This window comes from Rhipicephalus sanguineus, chromosome 7, assembly GCF_013339695.2.
Source record: "Rhipicephalus sanguineus isolate Rsan-2018 chromosome 7, BIME_Rsan_1.4, whole genome shotgun sequence".
Taxonomy (NCBI): domain Eukaryota; kingdom Metazoa; phylum Arthropoda; class Arachnida; order Ixodida; family Ixodidae; genus Rhipicephalus; species Rhipicephalus sanguineus.
In genome coordinates this window covers 166,040,018-166,056,386 of record NC_051182.1, presented here as the reverse complement: position 1 = coordinate 166,056,386, position 16,369 = coordinate 166,040,018, and the positions used below count along the sequence as shown (strand labels likewise).

Genomic DNA, 16,369 nt, shown 5'->3' with positions numbered 1-16,369 from the left:
CGGAAATTGACTGTCGGCGTCAACGCAAGTGATGGAAAAAAAAAAAGTCATCACCACGCGATGACGTCACAGATCACCAAAATGCGTGACGTCATTACGACGCCATCATGAAGTCGCATGGTGACGTCATCGCGTGACATCGTCGCTTGGTCAAAGGCAGTCCGATCATGGAGGCAGTGCAAAACTACATGATGTGTAGAAAGCTTGCGATACTTCCGACACTGGAGGCAGTGCAAACCATGTTATGTGCAGAAAGCTTTCGGAGTGGCGCGGTAGAGGATCAATACATCGACTGAGAAGAAGAAAATGGCTTTTGCCTTCCAGTCATCTTAGGCGAATGCACAAGGGAGCCTGTGAGCTTTTTTAGATTGTCTTTCTAACACTAACTACACTTTATTCAATACACACAAGTACAAAAACTTGCATTCAAGTATAAAACAACAGTATATACAATAAAACTTTTTTCTTTCCACTGAAAGGTCAGCAACCGAGAACAACAACATGCTAAAAAGTAACCCCAACTAGGGGCTAACACAACCTTTAGCGTGTGCAGGAAATATTGTGACAAAAGTGTCATAATAAGAACAGCCAGGTGTGCAATTTCCTTCAGCAAAGATCAGCTACTTACCGCAAGACATTCGATCCCCTGAGGGAACACACAAGCAATGCCGTTTCTAAAAAGTCAGTAGCAATGTGGTCCTTGAAAACTGAGACTTCTTCATGCAAGGAGAGATTAAATCTGAACAGTGCGAGCAATTCCAATCAAAAAGCGTCACACACACTAGAATTCCCAATAAAGAGATGATCCGGATAAATTGAGGGAAACTTGATAAAAATGTGGCCACACGAAGTGAGTTGGCAGACATTTAACTGACACTTGGTTAAAGCTTGTAATACGAAGCTGGACCACAAACCTTAGGTGATCTAGGCGTGATGCAACCAAAGAACATGAACACCCCTGTCCAGGATATCTGACCAGCAGCAATTGCGCAGGTTTCACCCATGCCATTACAGATTTATGGACTTGAAGCCATTACACAGGTTATATGTCTTTAAATACTATGTATCACAGTCTTCCATATTAAGGCACAAAATTCAATCAGGTCGCTTAAAAGTAATAGGCAGTCATAATCCCTAAAAGCAAACATGTTTCGTAAAACTGTCCAGAGAGAGGACGCATCAGAGTTAATAATAAAATTAAGCACGAAATGCACTTAGGCAGCCAGCTAGTCTTTCTCAGCTTATAGCGGGCTTTACAGACGATGTTGCAAAAAACGTAGCAGTGGTTGCTTGGGAAAGTAGGATCAAGTAACTTCACGCAGCCATGAACACGAAGGTGAAACTGACTGCAGGATCGATTTCGTTAGTTGTAGCCATATGAAGCCATGCCACACAAACTTGGCTAACTCTACAACTGTTCCTGCAATGTGGCCACAAACAGGTTATCACCACTGTGCTCTGAACCTGCTGTACAAATGCCTAATTTCTACCAGAGAGCTGTGGATAGAGATTACAGATCATAGAACAGCAATCTTGAAAGCTAACCACTCACCACTCCTGCTCAAAATGCAGTTGCAACAGCCCATACCTGTCCAATGAAACTTGCACGAAACGATAAAAAACAACCGTGGAAGGTTGTATAGGTACAAACGCAGGCCTGATGCCTAAATACCATAGCCACACTGGGTGCAGTTCAGCTACAAGTTCATCGCAGGCATTGAAAGACTTCAACTGCAGCTGCTACTGCATTCCAAGTTGAGACACGGCATCCGCCTTGGGCACTTGAGGTGGTACTTAACAAGCTTTGATGCGAACAGGCCACATCAAATAGTGTCGCCACAAGAGTGCACCCAAGGCTACGCTGTTGATGAAGGTCGTTGACGTGCAACTTCAGTAATCCTGGCAAGAAGGAATTGCTTGTCCTTGCCTTCAAGGACAAGCTTGTCCTTGAGGACCTTTTCCATGTGAGCATGTGCAGCTGCCACAGAGTAGTAGTAGTAGATGCTGATGCTGAAACGTAAAGAAGAGCACATCATGCACACAGAGGCTAAGTTCACTAGGGCTTCATAATAAGAATAAGACTTGAACAAAAAGCATTAGAAAAAATATTATCACAACTTTTGTTAAGGCAGAGCTCATTTCCAACTGCTTGGTACGAAAGTTGAAAAGAAAGAGAATGGTATGGGAGGAGATTGAACTTTAATCCCCCATGGGGGGGGGGGGTCAATACCCCCACCCCCCTTGGCTACGCCAATGGCTATAACTCAATACAAGGTGCTCTGCTTATATTATGGTGGGAATGGCTTACTCTAGCTGTAGCCTAATCGCTTACATAATTTCAAAAACCACTTCAGAAACCTTGACCTTTTTACATACAGTGAACTCCCGTTAAGACGAACTCGGTTAAGACGAATTCTCGCTTATACCGAACAACACGGGGCCATTTGTTTGGTTTCCCATAGACTCAATGCAAAAAAAAATTCGCTTAAGACGAACCGCCCAACTGTAGTCTTCTGTTAAGACAAACTTGCGCGGTGATCAACAACGCTAGCGATTCTGCGAAACGAACACTGCAGTCTTGGTGGGGCATTCAGGCGACCGAGAAAAAGCAAAAAAGATGAAAAAAAAAGCGCTTTCTGGAGCAAAGACGCGAAGCAAATCGCGACGCGGAGGGCGCGAGATAAACGAAGAAGACCGGTCAGCGGATAAGGCCGGTATCCCCTCTCACCCCCAACCTGTGGGTGGGGGAGGTGTGGGCTTTATCAGCAAAGAAAGCAACAAAAAGAGTGGGGGATTTACAACGTGGACCCCCAAGCCATTGCGTCCTTTTGTATCCCCCCCCCCCGTTCTTCGGTTTCCCAGCTGGTGTACAAAGTAGTGATGCAGAACTATTGGTAAATTGACTATCGATTGTATCGATAGTTTTTTTGAAACTATCGATAGTGTAAACAAACTATCGATAGTGCTACTATCGACAAACTATCGATAGTGCAATTGGTGGTACCATCGTAATATTACTAGCGATATTACTGCCACGCGTGTTTATTGCTTCGTTTTGACTTAATCGGGTTTCACCCACAAAGACTGTTAGCAACGTTTGACGCAGACCGCGCCGTAATGTTTGAGAAGCTTCACAATTGTTTGAGATCATTCTGTTAAGATTACGCGCCGTACGCGAATAGTCAAGTTTATTCGAGAGCTTACGCGAGCGCCAGCGATAACACTGGAAGGTTTGATGACTGATGTATAAAGGACGACGCGTTGCACCAATGATCAAATAACTCAACGGCTGACGACTGCTCCCGCCGCTATCAGTGCGCAGCACATACCTGCTGTATCTTGAGCTTTGATTTTCTGGGCACAAGTTCGCCCAAATAAAGAGCTCCGTATTTCCCAGTCTTGCTGCAGCATTCTACACCGTCACAACCACGTGACGATACTATGGATAGTGGTGTGAATAGTGATGCGGTTGCTGGCCGGTCATATTGCGAAAATATTTGCGATAGCCTACTACCAGCTTCGCTTAATTATCGAGCAATTTTCGGCAGAGAAAATAAATATTTCCGCATTGAAAATGGCTGAATATATTAATCAATAAATTCATATCCAAAAGCAACCAGTTTGACCTTACAATTAACTTCTTGATATTTTTTTAATTTTAAAATCATAAAATGCAATATCAATTTGAAGCAGCACAGTCCCACCGCATGTAAAGGCTTCCTTTCCGCTACAGCTGAACAGTTTGTCTTTATAATCATGTGTCAGCACAGTACCCTGGTGAAGAACTCAATCATGTCAACTTTCTTGCCCTTCAGCCTGCTCATCCGGCTCCTCTATGTACCACGAGAGCGGGGAAACAAGTTTACTCTGCAGTGAGTCCGCGCTGTTGATTTTATACTACCAATAGTACCATCGAATTTTTCACTATCGATAGCGCTATCGATAGTATTTTTCACCATCGATAGTTCGATAGTGGTTCAGCTATCGATATTATCGATAGTACCATCGATAGTTCTGCATCACTAGTACAAAGGAGAACAGAAGAACACAAGAGCTTGGGGCCCCTCCACCATGGTCAGAGGGGCAAACGCAAGGGGAGTCGGGGGGGAAAAAAAGAAAGAGACAACAGGAACAAAAATGGTCTGCGCATTACAATCGAGTACGAAACCGAAACCACGATCGCGGCGCACTCCCGTCAGAGGGGTCAGGTGCATTGTCATCGCCATCCCACAATGGTGGCCCAGCACACGTATTTTGTGGTCAGTTCGTGTTGGTTCGCGTAGGACCTGTGCGCATTGTATCTGTTCCCAGTGAAGTGCAAATTGTGATGAGCCATTTTGATTATGGAAGCGCACGACCAAGGAAGGCTATTTTGCACAGTGAATGTAGCTACGTTGTGTCTTTTTCGTGGCGAGGCTTGTGACCGTGAGTAGCCAACACCACCTAGGAGTAGCCCGATGGGATATCTTCAGCTGCACGTCGATCAGGAAAAGTTACTACGGGCCGAAAACGGGAAAATATCCGGACCTCGAAGAAAACCTTGCAGACTATCTTAAGCAACTCAGCGTATAATGACTTTGTCAAGGCAACAGCACGCGACTGAGGCGTATCCAGAAGTGATCTTAGAGCCAGCAAAACAGGCTCACAGAAGAAAAGGAACTGCCAGGACAATAAATTTTACATTCTTTGAAGGAAAATTGTGCTTGTCTCTTAATTTTTTTTTTCTAATCGTCAACATAGGAGCGTGTTACAGTTTTATCATTAAAATGTGGTAGCAAATATCTTCATGGGCATTTTTATTTTTGAACACGCGAAATTGGGTGCTCGTAAGATTCGTGTAAATACTCTGCTTGAAGGCATAGTTTTTATCTAGACGAGCCAAATAAATGCTTTTTCTTGTCTTTCTGCTTCCATTATAAGTCTACTCCATTCAGTGTTCTCAAGCAACATATCTGGATGCACTTGGCATGTTGGCATGTCTCTTTTTGAGGGCACTTCTGATAAGCCGAACTCCTGATAAGACGAACAGATGACCGCAGTCCCTTCGAGTTTGTCTTAACGGGAGTCTACTGTATTTTGGCTAGGCGTTTGGGTGCTAATACGTGATCACTTTAACGACAGTCTGGATATGGCACAAAGAGATTGCAATTGCCGACTGTACACCCTTTCGGGCCAGTTATGTATGAGGGGGCAAGCGATACTCACGCCAACACCACGACCACAGGCACGCCAAATGCAACGCTGGTGAGGAAGTTCACTGCCTTGACCACATACCGTCCCCATGGATGATCTTTCCACGAATTGATTAAATTAGGCACCACCTCCCACGTGAAAGAAAACTTCTGGAATGGCCCACACGACAGCGATGGCTGTATCCTGGAACACATGAAACACAATCAAAACACTCCACCACTGAGAACAGCAAAATGTCCCTTCTTTTTTTTCAACAAGTGCAGCAGCATACAACGTTACTGCTTGAGCAGACCTTTCTAGCATAACAAGGTGAGGGTACGAGCTAGTTGCTACTCTATGCTCAACTACTACTTGCACGAAAAACTTTTCTTAGACAAAGGACGACACAGACACGAACAGGCATAACAAACTTCCAACTGAATTTATTATCAAGGTGAGACATATATATATGTGTGTGACAGAACTGAAGAACCAATGACACAGGCGCGCAGAGTACTAGCACGCATCAACTAATTACTCCCAGCATGCTTCATCAAAGCAACTTTCTGGCTGACTGGGCTAAAATAGGTGAGGTACCCAAAACAATAAAATATTCAAGCTGGCAATCTCCCTATCCCTCTCACTGAAAACCAAACATTCTTAAGCATAAAATTCTGAAAAACAAAACAAAGTGTTCAAGCGGCTACACCAAAAAAATTGGGGGACCCTTAAGCTTCGCCTTTAAGAGTTGAACACGATAGCGAAATCCGGCCCCTAGTGCGCACTTCAACCACTAAGTGCATACTTATTATTGTGTGTTGTTACACACACACGCACACAGACGAACACGTGCACACGCGCGATGTATCTATAGTAATGGTACAGGTTTTCGATCTAAAGCACTTCTCTGTGCAAGAGTCGATACATATTTCTCACAATGCCTCAAAGATGGAAGCACATTATCTAGCGTTTGCTGTTTGCTTGATCAACGCCTCCTCTGGAAAGCAGGCGTTGGCTTGATATATTTTCCGCTAGATGGACATAGTTGTCCATTTTTAGAGCTGTTTGAAAGTTAGTGTGTGTTTTTAGCGGCGATGGCTGCACTATCCTGGCCTTTTTCATCGCGCAAAAAACGTAGTTTGATGGCCTCGCCAATGCGCCTACAAATCGCCGAATGGGCTCATTTTTGTGGTGACACCTGCCGAACAAAATGCATTAAGGAGACTCCTTCCACTACATGGCATTTATGTAGTGTTTTTTTCCAAAGCAGCTGCAAGTAACATCGTGGCTTTGTGGTAGGACATCTGCTTGCCACGCAAACGGCCCGGGGTTCGATCCTCAATGGGACCGAAGATTTTTATTGTTTATTTTATTTGCATCTTTCTCGATTTTTCGGTCACGGACGATTTTTCACTCACAAGCATCGGTAGCAACGCCATCACCGACACCGGAATTTCCGCGACACAAGCTCTCTAATGCTATCGCGTTAATAATGTTAAGAAAAATAAGTGCATAGGGCAGACAACGAGTTGTCCACGAGAGCAGCAGAATGATTGTCAAGGGGAGGTAAGCACAGTCAAAGACAGCAGAAAGTCTTTTTTGTGTGTGTGTGTGTTTCTAGGTGTTATAATGCAAGTACCTAGCTGATAATAGGCTGCTTGGAAGAATTTCTGGTCCCTGCATTGGCAACCACCTTAAGTGACAATAACTTTCATAACAGAAACAAATAAGTAATGACAGCATCAATGGGGTCTAAATGCCTCATAACCTTTCCCCTTTTATGGGATGCTAAAGTGAAACAGTAACCCAGTTTAGACAGATCTCTAGTGCCATTCATTTTGCAATCATAGGTTCGTTTTTACAAGAGAATGTGAAGGACAAGAGATAAATTTCTTAATTGCGCGCCAAAATCTCAGCACCTGAGTGTCAATGTGACATCACAAATTGCAAGGTCTTTTTTCATAATTTCGCTGCATCAGCTCAATAAGATTCCTAAACTTGCCATGTTAACAATCTGGTTACCTCAGAACACAACACAATAAATTTTTATCGATATATTGAAAGACAATTATGCAGCCATTAGTAGAAGCCATCAAAATCTATGATTTCACATGAGGGGGACCAGAAACTTCAAGGTGGCATTGCCACTTGTATTTTTATTTTTTGCATTTTCTGGCTAACCAAGCGCCTCATCATGGCACAAGTAGTGCTTTTGGTATTGTGGATGGCCAATTTATTAATACAGGTGAAATAATTCTGCCTTAATGCCCCTTTAAGAGAAAATTGAACAGAAAAGAGAGAAATTGAGAAAGCTCAATAAGGAAGAGATGAAGCATACTTACTCGACTAAGGCATAAGAGAATGGGATCACAGCAAGGAACAGAGCCAACAACAGGACAATGACAAAGAACGTATTGGATCGAGAGGCTCGATATGGCGTCTGAGATGGCGCACTGTTGTTCATCAGTGTGAACTGGAAGATAACGTAAAAATAATTCTTGCAGACAAGCAGACAACACCACACAATCACAGAGAAGCAAATAAGTAAATTCACACTTTCCACAATCCCACGACTGTCCCAGACATGCAGAGTTTCCGGATAAGCTTCAGACAAGCATACACTGCATTTCGAATTACCAGTATGCAAAACCATTTTGCAAGTCCCTTCGTCCATATATCTTTGTTTCGACAGTGCCTTATAGAAATGAAATGAATGTAATAGAAAATGCTTTTTCCACGAAAAGCTTCGAGGCATCAGCCTTTATACTCGATAAGCAATAAACGTGGAGCTGTTACAAACCTTTTGCACATAGAAGATGATGAAGTACTTGATCAGGGTGATGGCAGGCAAGAGTGGGCAGTAGAAAGTCCCAAGCCTGACATGAAACAGCAACAAGATATTTTCACTGTCAGCCACAGGCTACATGTTTATGCATACAGAGAAAAGATGTAAGAGAAGCACTTTTGAGAAAATGCCGCAGTTTACTGTTCAGCTGAAAGCAAAACCTAAAGGGATACCGACCAAAATTGGAAAAACTGACGAAAACATCAAAATTCTACTCAGAGGACACGACTGTTCCGATAAACAGAGTTTATTTCACAAATTTTTGAACAGTTAGCTGTACTTTTGGTGGATTGTCAGCGCACAGCAGCTGCACGCGAGCGCGAGCCGTGACGTCACATTCGCCGAGGCACATGCAGGGTGCATGTGTTCCTGTCCTCCTCTTTCCTTTCTTTACCTCTCGTTTCATCCCACACTCCCCCTTCCGCAAAAGCCCTGATGCTTTACCCCAGCCAGAAGCATCGTTCATTGCCTGTGCTGTTCGTAGTGGTTCTGGGAAACCTAGTGGGAGCCGAGCGGGTTGAGGCACGCGGGTGACGGCTGGCATCGTTGGCATGCCCGTTTCTGGTGTATGTAACGTCAGCAAACGTCACCTCCTCTAGTTCACGACGCGGCAGTGTGTGAAAAACACATTAAATTCATTATTTTCCTCTAGTTTTTGCCTGAAATGAAGGTTGTGTCTATCGATTTCATCACCCAATCTTTCAATCTGGCTGAAAATCTTAGCAGCTAAAAATTTTGTTCCCTTTAAGCAACGCTCACATGGCATAACATACAAGAACAGTGCACTAAATTTTAGCTGCGACTACAACAGAGTTTAAAACTTTGACCATCATCCTCATCTGTTCAGTTATGCCTCAGCCGTGGGAGGACCCTGCTCTTTAAATTTTACAGCGAAAGCTGTTATGAGATCACAACAGCCGATATTGCTGCCGTAGGTAACCACTATCAGGCGAAATCAGAAAAAATACCCAAGATCAGATGGGATTTGAACCCAGGCCCTCCGCGTGGCAGTCGAGTATCCTAGCACAAAGCCATGCCGGTGCTTTCAACTCCTTCGCAAAAAAGACCTTATACAGGCGTCATGTCGGTCAAGAAATCGCGTTAACATGTGTAATATAGCGTGGTAGAAGAGTAAAATGACAGCCAGGCGTCACACATTATGAACTGCATAACAAGTGGGTCGTTTAAAGTTTCCAACCCATTACAAAGGGATCAGCCATAATTCTTCATCATCATCAGCGACAGCATCAATCGGGTGCACATAATGCCTTACAGATGTGTAGCGGGTAGCTCGCTTATCCGCAGAATAATGAATAATGGCCTAGTGGATGCTTCCCTTCTTTACAAGAAGTATGATGATTTATGATACAGTGGGTGCCATGCAGGTATACTTGTAGTTGCCCCAAGAAAGTTTACAAAAGACTCTAGAAAGGCCGTTCTTCCAGCTTTCGCTGTGACTGTTCTGCATGTTCCGCACAGGCCCTGGTGCTTTTTTCTTTATCTTTGAATCGATTTTGATGGAAACTGCCGAGTTTATGTATATTTGTGCGCTGACATCAAATATGCAATTATTTTTCAAGTACAATATGTAGTTTTTAATACATCAGACATTCAATGTTTCTTGTTAGGAGCAAGATTTTTTCATAAATTATGAGGGTTAAACGTAAATCAGCATATCGCAATGATTGAGAATGAGAACTGTATGTAGTAAAGCAAGAGTGGATGTTCTAAACCTATTTGAACAAAAGTTATGATATGTTGAACATTCATGAATGAAATCCCAGCTTGACATCAACTCACTCACGAATGTTCAACACATCATGGGTTTGCAACATTCATTCTTGCTTTACTACATACAGTTCTCAATCCAGAAATTATAATACGTTGATTTACTTCGCAAATCTCCCAGTTTAGAAAATATCTTTCTCTCAAAAAGGCACCATGAAATGTCTGATATTTTAAAAACTACATGCCGTAATGGGAAAATGATTGCACACTTGAATTCAGCACACAAGTATGCATAGACTCAGCAAGTTTCATGAAAATCAATCGAGAATTAAAAGAAAATTTCAAATATCAGGGCCCCTAAGCATACCACTATTCAGCATGATTTAACCTGCGGTTACATTCAAATCATGAAAATAACCGCAGCGCTACAGCAAATCATCACAGAAAATAATTAGAAGGAACAAGCACAAGTGTTGCGCTTACCAGCAAAGTGTCTGAGAATAGACGAGATCCAGGACTCTGTTTGGAATGTTGAACTCCTGCTGGCCAATCACCTTCGCCAGTTTGCACTGGCAGCGAGTGACTATCAACCTGTACAAAAAGACGGTGTTAGAGAGCTGCACAGTGAAAGGAAACTGTGACCTGCAAAATCGAATGCAATCAAGAACGATTTTTCAATGATATAATATTCAAGTATGTATGTAAATTAACTAGAAAACAAAACAATTATGGAATAAGCATTTCCCATGACATAAGTGTTCAATGATACAATGAGGCAGGTTAAAGTACAACAGTGCAAAGCATATGTTCAGAGATTAGGTGGATCGTCTCTTCCTAAAAGAAAAAACGTGAAATTACTTTGATTCACCATGTAGCGGATGAAAAGCAGTGCTGATGAACAACATTTGCAAAACACCACACCAATAAAGACACATAGCAAGTGGGCAAATGGTGTCAGACGAGGCCTATTTAGAGGAAATGTTCACAAAAAATTTGTGAAGGTAAGACCCCATGTAGCATTTAAAAAAATAGCGACGTTAACTTCCAGTGGTGTTTGTGCTGTAAACGTAGCAATAAATAACATCAGTTACGCTGGTTAGCTTAACGCCACCCGTACAAATCGACACACAGAGCAGTTTACAAACTCACTTTCGCGGGCACTCCACAACGAAGACTAGAGTCACTCCAACAATGAAGTCCAACATAGTGAGCTTGTAGATCTGCTGACCAACGGCCGTTTCCCAGCACTGAAAAAAAAATATAGACAGGTTGCACTAAGTCGCGCAAGGCTGGCTCACAGCACAGCTGGTGATAAAGGGGTGATGTCATCAAATTTGTGGCTTGGGCATTCTTTTTTTCAAATGTTTCTTATTGCTCCAGGAAGCATGATACACGCTCCAAGATTGATGTATTCTCGGTAAATAATTTATTATCACCTTATTTATGTCAACGACATTTGGTTTCGGTTTCTGGGTGCCGATTTGGACACTGACCTCACTGTGTAGGAAACTTGAACACATGAGCTCACAAAGCTGTGACGCATGCAGTGCTGCATTGTCTTCTCTCCCACACATACGCAAGCAACCATCCGGATGCCTTCAACACTCGCTAAAATTCTGTAACAAAGTGTTAGCGCGTACGGTATTCCGGTATGCGCAGAGACGTTTCCAGAGTACTGGATTACCGCACGATGGTATCGACATCTTGTGACGCTTCATGCAACCACAATTATAGGTGTGTTTCTTTGTTTGTGCTGAGTGACCATGGCGAACAAATGTTTTAAAATGAAATACATTTGGAACGAAGCCGCTGCCGAGAATTTACACCAAGAGAGAAATGGAATACATTATGTTTCTGCAATAGCAATTCTGTGCTTGTCTGGTTCATCTCAGCGCCACCAGGTGGCCCCACCTATCCGGCCTCTCACGTTTATGGTTACAGTAACCAGGTATGCAAAAACGAAGAAGTGTGCGAACGAACTAAATTCTCTAATGTCGCCTTCACAGGTTTGCGTGATGACGCGAAACACTTTGCAAAATGCAAGCAACTTTGGTTACTTTAGCAAAAAGTTCAGACAAAATGAGTGTAGTTCGCAGCCAATGCTCTCTTGGCCTGCCCAGTGCAGTGGAGCTGTGGGTCACCGCTCGTTCCACGCCACTAAAACTTTCATTACGCTTCCTACGCAGTGACGTCGATGTCAGTCGCGCTAGCAATGGGTCTTGATAGCGAGAATGAGCATTTAGGCACACTTTGAAAGCGAATTAAAATATATTCTAAACATTTGCTGTGTCCAACACTTCATGCTCAGTGTCCTTGCATACAGAGGAAGCCTTGGTGATACCATCCCTTTAATGCAAAAAGAAAGAGGTCCAAGATATTGTCAGTACTCCTTTAAACAAATAAAATGCAAGACATCCCACACTCACAGGGACAGTGACCACAAACTTCGCTCTTTTTGTTGTTAGAGCTGTTTTATTTCCACGCATTGAAATGCACCAAAGTGCTCTGTTATTCTAACCTTGACTTTTATCTTGTACAAGGTCAAAAAGGAGCACTAACATTAGATAAGAGGCACATTATATCAACCCGCAAACATTGCACAAGGTAGCACCATTACGATAACGCACTGCCACTGTTTGTCTTCATTTTTATGACGATAGCGACTACACAGACACTAAAGGCTCATTGACGTTACTGGCATCATTGTGCTGTCATGGTATTGATGGTGCATAACGTCTCTAGACACTTAGTGACGTGAACAGATTGAACAAACAATGCCAATGGAGCCAGTGCTTTGCCAAGTCCCCTATCAAAACATTGGCTCCAGTGACATTTTTCATTCGAAGGGGCTCTCATCACTTCAAGCCTCTATCTTTTCTATAACCTCAGTCTTGATTAGATCTCTATAGACTTGGGTCTTGACATGAACCTTTCGGGTGGTGGCCTGCAAAAAAAGCAATAATAGAAAGCCCCAATTGATCCCCAAGTGAATCTCCAGCTGAATCCCCTGCTGAATCCCCTGCTAAATTGCCGACTTGAGTCCCTGACTGAAGCCCCAACTGAATCCCCAAGTGAATCTTGAACTGAATCCACGACTGAGTCCTCAAGTGAATCAACTTAATCCCCAAATGAATCTTCAGCTGAATCCCCAAGTGAATCTCCAACTGGATCCCCAATCGAATCCCCAGCTGAATCACCAAGTTAATCTTCAACTGAATCCACGACTGAATCCTCAAGTGACTCAATTGAATCTCCAGCTGAATCCCCAAGTGAATCTCCAACTGAATCCCCCAAGAGAATCTTCAACTGGATCCCCAATCGAATCCCCAGCTGAATCCCCAAGTGAATCTTCAAGTGAATCCACGACTGAATCCTCAAGTGAATCAACTGAATCCCCAAATGAATCTCCAGCTGAATTGAATCCCCAAGTGAATCTTCAACTGAATCCCCGACTGAATCTCCATCTGAAGCTTCAACTGGATAAACTCACCATTGGCTTTTTGCAATCCCCATCACCTTCTAGGCAGTTGTCTTCCTTGACGGGGGAGCAGTTGATCTGCTTGTACAGAGACAGCAGCAGCACAAAGATGGATGTGAAGCGCAGGAACACTGTCCTAGAAAAAGGAAAGGCAAGGGCAAGCTCATTGGACTCTTTCAGCGCTGCCCACTTACATGAGGCTCATTAAATGTGAAGCCAATTTGACATCGCTTCCTGATTACTCAGCACTGTTCTCCATATATGTTGCCCAAACCTAACCCTGTAAAGCCTAAACATATTTTCCACATCAAGAAAAATTAAAGCTACTAGTTCACCTTTATTTCTGGCTATAAAGAGCCTCACATTTGCCCGAAAGAAAAACAAAGAAATGTTACCTGAACTGTAACTTTATCAGTACAGCAATTAATGATTCATTGGCTTGTTAAATATGTGCCACTGATTAACCTTTGATTCCTTGGCTTGTTGAATATGTGCCACTGATTAACCTTTCCAACACGTCAGAAATATAGACATATCAAAACTGCATAGCACGCATTACGATCCATTTCGCATTACAGGGTCATGTACTGCAAGAGTTCTCGTGCAGGTTATCAGATATTGCTCACTGCAAACACTGTCCAACCCATACAGCAGACGAACAATTTACAAGGTTTAGCGGGAGTAATTTTGTAAAGCTGTGCCAGACGTTGTGGGGTCCTGAGGAGTTACAACAAAGTGCAGGCTCCCAGCTGTATGTACAAAGAAGATAATAAGGACAAGGGTTTCATGCAACACAAACTTGTGTCGAAGGTGTTGGTTGTTCAAACTTGTGTTGGTTGTTCATATTCAAACCAAGTTGACGTCGATGTCACGAGGTGGTCCGTTTCATGTGCAGTCGTACGGCTCACACTTTAAAATTGATTTTGAACATGTTCTGGGCTATATTAGCCATCAATATTTTTGCGGATATCAAGATGACTTGTGAGATAGATTTGTGCGGACAACAAAGTGAAAGACTCCATAATCCAGCTTCAAGGCTCTTACACTAGGCTGCACGACATACCAGTTTCTTATGACTTTTAAACGTGACTTAAAACATAAATCCAACTCACATCACAAAAAGGATGCCTGAATCAGCCCAATAATTCACGGTCTTATCATTTCCACAAGGATCTAATCTCATGTTCTGGCCAGTTGTGGGTACCTTTAAAACATTGCTGACATGCACCGATGCATCTTGAAGGTTACCTGAGCAAGGTGAGCTTGACTTGATATGCAACCGAGTAGTTCTCCAGCCGAATGAGCTTCGAGAAGAGTGCAGGTACAATGATGTTGAGGCCCGTGATGACCAACGAAGGCACAAATTGAATCACCAGTGCCAGGGTCTTGTGAGTGGTCTGGGCCTGAGATTGCCTCTGTAAAAGCAGCGAAAACACATCAGCCAGGTTTGCAGCGACAAAATGAGATGATGAGATGGCTGCACAGTTGCTTAGGCTAAAAACAAAACCAGGACAAGCAATGCACATTTTTTATCAAGAAAAGGAACAGTACCTATGAGTTTTCATGTGAAAGAAAAAAAATTGTTTCAGAATTTATTCCTGGTATGCAAAGGTAAGAGTACAAAAAGACGGACATTAGTGCAGTGAGAAGGAAGCCCTGACTGAGACAATGTACTGTTATTCTTCGTTCATGTCAGAAAAATAAATTATCAGTTTAGAATAAATAGCTTGTGTGAAAAGAATAAGAAAATAAAGGAGCATACATGTCCATCTACTTCTTTCTTAGGCAACGAGTGCCAGGTGTTTCACCGGTTTCATCTTTGTCACAGTCACCTAATGGGTGACTCTAGCCATTAGGATGGACAATGGATATTCATGGTGATATCTCAGTGCACACAGTGAAGCAGGAAAACGAGCGCTTAAAAGTTATGACATGTTGAACATTCATGAGTGAGTCTATGTCAAGCTGGAATTTCACTCATGAATGCTCAACAATGAACATTAGTTCAAGTGGGTTTAGAACATCCATTCTGTTGTACTGCATACGGTGCTGATTATTGTGATGTGCTGATTCACTTTGTTGTCAGTTTAGGAAAAATCTTGCTCCCCAAAAGGCACATGAAATGTTTGCACACTTTAAATCAGCACTCAAATATACATAAACTCAGCAAGTTTCATCAAAATCGATCAACAAATTTCAGAGGTTTTTCAGCGCAGTGTCCCATTAATCAATGTTTGCTATCCAAGCTGGTAAACAAGACAAACTGTTGCAGCTACTGAGAAATTAACTAAGACGGCAACACCGGTTGGGACTTGGTGCAAGACTGGGTAAGACAACCAACTCACTTGAAATGAGAATTTAGTTGCATGGTAGACAGCGAAAAGAGAGCCCACCACGACAGCAACCACAAAGAGGTTGACCAAGAGTCGCACAACGAACAGGCCAACTTTTTTGCTCCGAGTCCAGCTGGCAATCTCTGCTCTGCGACGCTCCTCCGCCAGGTCACTCTGTTGAGAAAATTCATTTGCTCACTTGACTATCTTCCTTATTCCTCGCTCATTAATTATTTTGCTTTCGTCATCAACTATACACTAGTTCACATCTCTAATGAGGGAGGGTTGGCAGCGAGGTGACCGTGGCCACATGTATCTGAATATCCATGCAAGGAAAGAGCAGCTGACAGACATGCAAGCTCGGCCTTGTAGCTGGTAACATTTGAAACACACGCTCCTTTCCTATTTGTCATTTTCAGATGACGAAATTGTAGTAGACAGTGGTGTCACTACAAGTGAAGCACTGCATCAAACACAAATAAAGCCTCTTTGTTGATTAAAAATTCATCCTGGTCCCAGATTAGTTTATTTCTTCACAAATTAAGGTTTTATTATGTGAGAAATCCACACGGATTGATGGATGGATGGATGGATCGATCGATTGATTGATTGATTGATTGATTGATTGATTGATTGATTGATTGATTGATTGATTGATTGATTGATTGATTGATTGATTGATTGATTGATTGATTGATTTTCTATGTAGTTTCATGCCACAATCAGGTGAACTGCAATTCCCTTTCATGAACTTTCCTTCAGCTTTTGGGTTTCCACAGAACTCATTTGCCAATTATAGTTATTCCATCATCA

The 16,369-nt window shown here is 42.7% G+C and overlaps 1 protein-coding gene across 3 annotated transcripts in view; it reads right to left on the bottom strand.

Annotated features, from left to right (window-relative positions):
• Positions 1-374: 374 nt before the first annotated feature.
• The window catches only part of LOC119400489 (transmembrane channel-like protein 7), a 52,810-nt gene continuing 36,815 nt past the window's right edge, over positions 375-16,369 (bottom strand). For all 3 annotated transcript variants that reach the window (XM_037667547.2, XM_037667548.2, XM_049418085.1), the window contains 9 exons: positions 15,569-15,730; positions 14,472-14,638; positions 13,236-13,359; positions 10,895-10,992; positions 10,229-10,336; positions 7,973-8,048; positions 7,515-7,645; positions 5,206-5,376; positions 375-2,010 (listed from right to left, as the gene is read on the bottom strand). In XM_037667547.2, the coding sequence (XP_037523475.1) occupies positions 1,857-2,010; positions 5,206-5,376; positions 7,515-7,645; positions 7,973-8,048; positions 10,229-10,336; positions 10,895-10,992; positions 13,236-13,359; positions 14,472-14,638; positions 15,569-15,730 (1,191 nt within the window). In that variant the 3' untranslated portion in view covers positions 375-1,856. The remainder of the gene's footprint in view (positions 2,011-5,205; positions 5,377-7,514; positions 7,646-7,972; positions 8,049-10,228; positions 10,337-10,894; positions 10,993-13,235; positions 13,360-14,471; positions 14,639-15,568; positions 15,731-16,369) is intronic.